The 7820-nt window shown below is 36.1% G+C and overlaps 1 protein-coding gene across 1 annotated transcript; it reads left to right on the top strand.

The window, feature by feature from the left end:
• The first annotated feature begins 1292 nt into the window (after positions 1-1292).
• Positions 1293-2532, top strand: LOC117575286 (uncharacterized). The gene is made up of 4 exons (XM_052006707.1): positions 1293-1726; positions 1783-1868; positions 2056-2200; positions 2303-2532. Exons 1-4 carry the CDS (start codon positions 1546-1548, stop codon positions 2380-2382), a joined length of 492 nt encoding a protein of 163 aa, XP_051862667.1. The 5' UTR covers positions 1293-1545; the 3' UTR covers positions 2383-2532.
• Positions 2533-7820: the final 5288 nt, after the last annotated feature.

The raw sequence follows: 7820 nt of genomic DNA, 5'->3' as shown, positions 1-7820 counted from the left end.
GCAACCTGAAGTGGCAGCCGGCGCCGCTGCCAATACAATTTCGGCTCGTTTAAGTGGCAATGGCTCTGGCTGTGGCCATGACAGGGGCAAGCACTGGGACTCTGGCTTTGCCAGTGACAGTAGCTGCAACTGCCACTGCCGCTGCCGCTGTCGATGTTGCAGTTGCAGTTGCAGCTGAAACTCTTTATGTATGAGCAGCAAATGCAGCGCAACTAATACGCCTCAAAATTCCTTACACCGACTCCGACTGCGAATGCGTTTGCGTTTGCGACTCTCCGCTGGCTGGTTGGCACTGTCATTGCCGCTCGATTCGTTTGCCACATGCTGCATGCTAACAGAGAGAGTCAAGCGAATCAGCAACTTGGAGAGTCGATAGTCAGCAGTCAGCAGCCAGCAGCCAGCAGTCGAGGAGGGAGTTATGGGATGGATGTTGGGATATGGGAGACAGAATCCGATTCCGGGGGCCTGTTGAGGTGATAAAACACTCGATAATCGCACAGATCGTTTTGCAGCAGTTGGTTGCCTCTTCAGCGCTTTTCACCATCTCGCCAAAGCTAAAGCCAAAGCCGTAGCCATAGCAATTGCCAACGCTGCATGCAAACATTATAATTTAATTGACAAGATTTATCGCGTACGCAATTAGCGTGGCAAATGCTGCCAATGCCGTCGTTTCCGCGTAATTCGGTGGAAGCCGCAACAGTCCCAGTCGCAGTCGCAGTTGCCGCCGATTTAGACAATTTTTCTGCACAGCTTGCATAAATCTCTTTGGGTTGCCAACGTTTGCCGGCGTGGCAATTATGCGCATTTTGTTTTAAACGTCGAAATTCATAATTTTCACTTTGGTAATTATGACATGGCCGCTGAAGTGACAACGACAACATCAAAGAAGCAAAAGGAATTGCCTTTGGCAAACGCAAAAGAAGCACACTCGTGTCTCCCAGTTGTTTATTTACTGCATTCATCTACTCCTTACTTCCACTCTTATTGCCTGTATCGCGGGCAATGCCTTTTGGAATTTCAGAGTACCTAGAAAAATGTACACAAAATCCCTCACAGTGTCTGCAGAATATAGTAAGTCTGCGGACATCCGACTGATAAAGAATTCTGCATTAACTGCATTGCTTTCTTAATTTTAACAAAACAATTGATATTGCCACTTCACTGGTGTATTTAAAATAAGTAAGAAAGCTACATTCAAGTGTGCTTGACTGTGAGATACGTGCTACCCATTGTACAAAAAAGCAAAACAGCGCAGCATTATTCTTAAAATATACCGAAATAATATACCGCAAAAAAATTAAAGTATACCAATGAACACATAATATGTATGTTGAAAAGGCACATGAATAACCGGCTGTGACTACAACCGATAACGAAGTAGAAGTTCGAGCGAAAGCCGCAGTTCAATTTTAGTTTCAGTTCAAGATTCGCAGTCGCAGTTTAGTTGTATTTACAGTTCAGGATTCATAATTTACCTATTCCATATTATCCTTGCATCTCTACCTTTAACAATATTTATTTAGTGAGTAACGAAAAGTTGTAAAAATGGTAAAACCTTTGGAAAAAGCTTGTTGCTTGGAACTTCGCACCGCTGGTTACATTATTGGCTGGCTAGGAGTGTTTGAAGGCGTTTTGCTTTTACTCATAGGGCTCGTTGGTTTGGGCTATCCAAGCATATATTCCGAGTTAATCGGATCGTCCACACACAAACAGAATTTTAAAGATGGTAAAGTCCTTGCATTTTTATTTTATCCATAATGATATTAATTTGTCTGTCATTAGTGGCTACCTTATTTTCCATTATCTTCATTGTGTTGGCCTTCGTAGGTTTCGCTATGTATGGGTTGGTCATCTACGGTATAAAGGAGGTAAGAATGACGTCAATATTTTGCTATTTTTTCATATTTTACATATGTTATATTTGTGCAATACATATGTGTATATTTTTCAAATATTTTGAATGACGTCAACAATCAAATATTTTTTTCTTGTGTGTACATATGTATTTTCAAGCATATTTAAATTGCCACATTGTCATATCTTTCTTACAAACAGAACCAGGATGCGATGTTAATTCCCTACTTGATATTGAGTGGAATTAGCGCTACACTCAGCTTTTTACGAGTGTTGCTTATCGCGTTTGACTTGGTTGCAGGAACGCACAACATTTTTTACTTCTTTTTCTCAGTATTTTCTTGCAGTGAGTTCTTTTAATTATTTTTAAATTTATCATTTTCAACATTGCTAAGATATAAAAAGTGTGCTCATCATGCATTTATGTGTACAAATATCAATGTTACAGTGTTTCAGATCTTCACTTTCCGCGTGATGTACTCTCTGTACACAACTATTAAAATGAACATCTTAAACGGTCGTGTATAGGTTCCGCCTTTCGCAGCAGCCGTACCATTGCAACAAAACGTTCCCACCGCATATCCCCCAATGACGTATATCCAACTACCTACCCCACCTATAATAAGGTATAAGTTCGGGAAACCTCATCTTTGTTACATGTATCGCCATTTATGGAAGCTTACTTACTTACTTACTTATTCCAAGAGAATATCAAATATTGACGTATATTTAGACTGCGAATATTTTTATTAATGACACTTCGTAGCATTTAAAAAACCTAAAGCCGAAGACCAACAAACAAAATTAACTTACTCACTACATATTAACTATATTGTCGTTTATTAAATTCAATTAATTAATTAATAACACCATTGTTTATAAGTATACCACAACATTTAATTATGGCCTCATGAACACAGATTTTAAATTTATTAAAAAGATTAGAAATGTGACTCAATCGCTGTTCAACATTTCTGTGCACTTAACTTTTGTGGTTTTATTCATATTGCATATATGTGTATAATGCAGAAATATCAGATTAGTTTTCCAACTATGAAGGAATTTTATAAACTCAAATATACATGTATGTTATTTCAATAACAAAATAAAATAATTTTGTTTTTTGGAGTCTCAAAAAGAGAAAAATTAAAAAATCACATAAATTGTGAACTGGAACTTAAGTAACGGTGTTATATTTTATTTAAAAGTGAATCTCTTCAAGCACTATTCAGAACTTTTTTGAACTTCCACTTTGAAATAGCATATGCCATTTAAAAGTAGATAAAAGATGCATACATATACAGTTTCATATCCCTACTAAATTTGACTTTAAAAGCAAAAACTGTATAGTTAAATACCTATTTTGAGGGCACATTCATGCACAAAACATTATTTTTAAGAATCTAGTTTGTGGTTGTTTTTATTGTCAGTATTAGTTAAAAACAGGTCAAAGTTTAAATTTTTCGTTTTGAAATATGCAAGGATCTGGTAACGTTGGCCTTAGTAACTTCTACTTATGCAACGAATATGCAGAGAAATGTTAAGCACTAATTTATAGTCAAATTGGTCACAAATAACAAACATTTTGAGTACGTCATTCTATAAATTTTTTGAATAAGGCTGCGCAATTGATGGTAGTTGTGAGTCAGACATCGTCGAGGGTGCAAATTTCGACACTCAACTCAAACCCATAAATTTTTGGGTGCCGGTGCTACTCGCAAACCGAGTAACACACACTCAAAATCGTGTGGGTACTACGAGTTCTGAGTGATTGTCATACTCCTTTCTTCCATTTGCCTTTTCGGCACCGGATCATTTTAGACACTCGGCTTGTAGACACTTGTGTCTTGTCGGTGGTTGTTCTTCGTGCAGCCGATCATTTTTGCACTCATCACGAAATGCCTTGTTTCTAATGAGTATCTACTAAAATTTTGAAAAACATCCACGATGTCTGACTAAACACCCGAGTATTTTCACAGACACTTGAGTATTTTTCCCCCACCTCATCTCTTGATGCTTTTGTGTCGCTGGTGTTTGTTTATGCCATAACACGTGTTGTGCAGGCCTGCAGGCACGCCAATATGTACATACATACATATGTGTGTTTGTATGTATGTTGAGATGCAAGAATTGCCGACAGCATTTGCTCATTAGCGATCAAGAACTATTGATTTCTATATAATTAAATTATACAACTATTGCTTGGCGTATGCATGATTTTTAGAGATCTTGCAAATATGTCTGTTTAATTAATTAATGAATTAATTTCATGAAAAACCATCTATTATTTATTTATTCATTTGCAAATTATCAACTCGCCAAATCATTCATAGTCATAAAATCTAGCAAGATTTTGACCTGAGTGGATTTACTCGAGTGCGTAAGGTCACATCACACCCTCACTCATGAGTATACCAGCAAGCAAAGTTAGGAGGGCTTTAAATTATGTGTCCAATGTGCTTTTTCTGAGCGTGCACATAAATAAGATCGTTTCCGGAGCGCAATCGGTGCATTCTAAACATCGACTTATAAAATGGTCTATTGCCTGCGCATATTCGGAGTTAAGTTAAGTAAGAACAGAGTAAAAACCTCGCTTAAAATAACGGAATGCAGATTTTTGCGATAAACGAGATCATAAATAATATATAAATTTATCTCGGACGTGATTAGTGGGCAATTAAAATATAAAATATACGATAAGTTCATTTAAAAATTAAAGTTAAGTTTTCATAAAACTCTGAATTTGAAATCCACCCCAATTTTACATTTCAATAATTTTCAAATTTTTCTTTAAATTCTTAATATTTTTCTTATATTTTAATTTGTTGAGTTAAATAAAAATTATATACATAAAGTTAAATTTATCCACACAGTGCCTAAAAATCAACTTTTATGTGCAGTTTCTGATGATTTTCAATGCTTTGTTACTTATATCTGCACTTATATCAGAAAAGAGTGATACTACTGTGGGCAAAAAGTAAGGTGAATTTTCAATTTAAACTTCGCGGACCTAACAATTCGGGCTAGTTCTTTTTTTCTTGAGTTGACTATTGATGACATCTGGGCCAAATTTCATGTGAATGTCATTATCAGTAATGAATTTACTCTTGTGTTTTCCAAACGATTTTTTCGATTTTTACAAGAAATCAGATTTAATTGAGCAGAGGTATAATGTGACTTTTTCCAGATTTTTGGAAAAGAGCATGAGTTTACGGACAATTCAAACAATTTAAAAAGCGGTTTACAGATACTACTAGCACAATACCTTAGCACACAACTAGGCACTCCATCCGGACCTGCCGAAAAAACAGGTTTTATAGCCAATAGTTCCCTTAAAATAGAGGTTTCAGTAATTAAAGGACCAAAAATACTATTAGATGAATGTAACTGATAAGGATAAGAAGAGAAATTTTGAAAATTTGGAACAGAATATGTCGTTTGAAAAAAGTCCGCAAATAAATCGGCAATACCAGGACCATTAGATACTGTCATATTCTCCAAAGACATAAATGATGGCGATGACGCGGATCTACGCTTCAAGTTAACGAAGTCGTTAAATCGTTTTGGATCACGCTGAAATCTTATTCTGCACCTACTCAAATAATTATTATAACACTCATTGTTATGAGTGCGAAAAGCAGCTTGAGCAACAGAATAGCGGAAAAAATAAATTTTTTGTAAAGTCTCGTTTCTTAGTAAACCATAAGGGTTTATCGGACAAATAAGGAATTCTTGATGGAACACAATCATCAAGTAGCGAGTTCAAAGTAGAATAAAAAAATTCAACCGCTATATCCAAGTTCGTAGACAAAGAAATTTGCGACCAGTCAGTTTGAGATATAAGCAGGGAAAGTTTTTCAAAATCGGTTTTCCGAAAACAACGAGAACGCTCACCACAACGTACACTAGACTATGACGCAATATATGGGAGATTTGGGCGAAGATATGGGAGATGTTCTCGATAGAGAACATGAATCTGGGTCTAAAACAAAAATAAGGTCTAGAGACCTGTTTAAACAATTTGGAATACCATTGATCTGAGATTTGAAAATAATATTTTGAAAATAATACCGGAATAATTTGCTTTTATTCAAAATTGGTAGCGGGTCGAGCACACTCGACTGTAACTTTCTTACTTGTTTTTAAATAACTTCTACAATTTATATCTGATCGTAACCAAATTTTCAAAATTCTTAAATACTATAAACATTATTGTAACATACATATGTACCAAAAATCGCTCTAGCATCAAAATTATGCTTGTTATTCGATTTTAGTCAATTTTCAGCAGCGGAAATAGGTGTGACAAAAATTTTAAATATATTTGATCTGCATGCAAACATAGCAAATGCTGTCGAAAAATAAGTTATAGATAGCTCTATCTCTTATAGTCTCTGAGATCAAGTGTTTCATACAGACAGACAGACAGACAGACGGACAGACACGGCTACATCGACTTTGCTTTTGAGATCGATCAAGAATATTTATACTAAATGGGGTCGTAGATGCCTCCTTTTACCTGTTACATACATTTCCTGCCGGCACAAAGTTATAATACCCTTCCACCCTATGGGTAGCGCGTATAAAAAGTAGAAAATAATAAGAGAGTAATGTATAATAAAGATGTATATTCATGGGTAACTAAATAAGTTCGTTCGATCATTTTCATTACAGTGGACTAGATCCTTCGATTTCGTTCATCCATCTGCAAATCAAAATACTAATAGTAGGTAGAACATGCGAATAATAGCGAAGAACAAAATTGAACAACTGACCAAAAAGCACTGCTCACTTTACAGCATATTTATTCTTTTTTCTACGATGAACGAACAAACCGTAATTCTTATTAAGTATAATAGTTCATAGTTTTCCAAATAGGTACTGAAACAATGATACATTAACATACGAGTATATGAATAAAAAACAAACTCATTTCTTTTTTTTATAGGAAGAAGAATTTAATTATTAATAAAGAATATGTATAAATGTAGCAAAATTTTTCTTTCGCTATTATTATATTTTCGATAAAATATCCAAAATATTCAAAGTAAAAAAACTCTTTATCTCACATGGTGATAGAAAGGAAGAGTATTGTTATTAAAGTGTCTCTTTTAGGAATATGTCACAGAATTTATTTCAGGCAGCGTAACATGCCACATTTCGGGTGCAACACCTGCAGCATTCTCATACTCAGCTCAGTTTCCTTGCAATTTAAACCTTATTCGTTACGCTTAGAGTACAAAAAACCACAAATGCTAATATTTCTGTCAGAGCTTTGCCACAGAACTCGACAGTTGTGAAGGTGGCAGGAGAAGGGGTTTGGTTAGAGGCTGAAAAGCACTTTGGATTTCAATTTGTGCAAAACGAAATATTTCAGCTGAGCTCTTTCCTTGCATCATGCTGCTTTAATCTTCTGGATTTCTCAAAAACAAAAAAAAAAAGATAAAATGAATACTAAGGCAAATAGATAAACAAGCAAAAGGAGCAACCAAACCCGAACAGAGTGCGCGGCACGCGCATGTTATCCTTCGAGGCACCTGGTCCAGATACAGATACAGCTACAGCTACAGCTATAGCTACAGCACCAGCATCAGCTCTAGCTTCAGCCTTAGCTTCAGCTGCGTCTCCGACTCTAGTGCCAGTTGCAAGCTCTTTGGTATGCATGAAATGTACGCGACGCCAAATTTGTTGTGCGACGAGGCGAATGCGCAAAATGCTCTCTGAGTGAATGGGTATGAGTGCGGCTCTGACTGAGTGTATGTGTATGTGCACCCACACGCACGTACACACACACACAAGCACACAAACACACTCATATAAATATACATATATTTTCCAATTCTTATTGCACATAAATTCGCACGTGGTGCGACTGTACGAGTAATCAACGAGGAGGACACTTTACTCCTTCACTTCGCTCTATATTTTTTATTTTACATACTACGCTGTGCTTTCCTTTTTTAATA

Source organism: Drosophila albomicans, chromosome 2R, assembly GCF_009650485.2.
Source record: "Drosophila albomicans strain 15112-1751.03 chromosome 2R, ASM965048v2, whole genome shotgun sequence".
In the NCBI taxonomy this organism is placed as follows: Eukaryota; Metazoa; Arthropoda; class Insecta; order Diptera; family Drosophilidae; genus Drosophila; species Drosophila albomicans.
The sequence above is the reverse complement of the archived record's forward strand: the minus strand, read 5'-3'. Positions and strand labels throughout refer to the sequence as shown.

Bases quoted from the DNA above. Each gene is read 5' to 3' on its own strand.
- LOC117575286 (XM_052006707.1), top strand. From the start codon at position 1,546: ATGGTAAAACCTTTGGAAAAAGCTTGTTGCTTGGAACTTCGCACCGCT. The intron at 1,727-1,782 runs GTAAAGTCCTTG...GTCTGTCATTAG, and splicing joins CAAACAGAATTTTAAAGATG to TGGCTACCTTATTTTCCATT. The intron at 2,201-2,302 runs GTGAGTTCTTTT...TCAATGTTACAG, and splicing joins TTTCTCAGTATTTTCTTGCA to TGTTTCAGATCTTCACTTTC.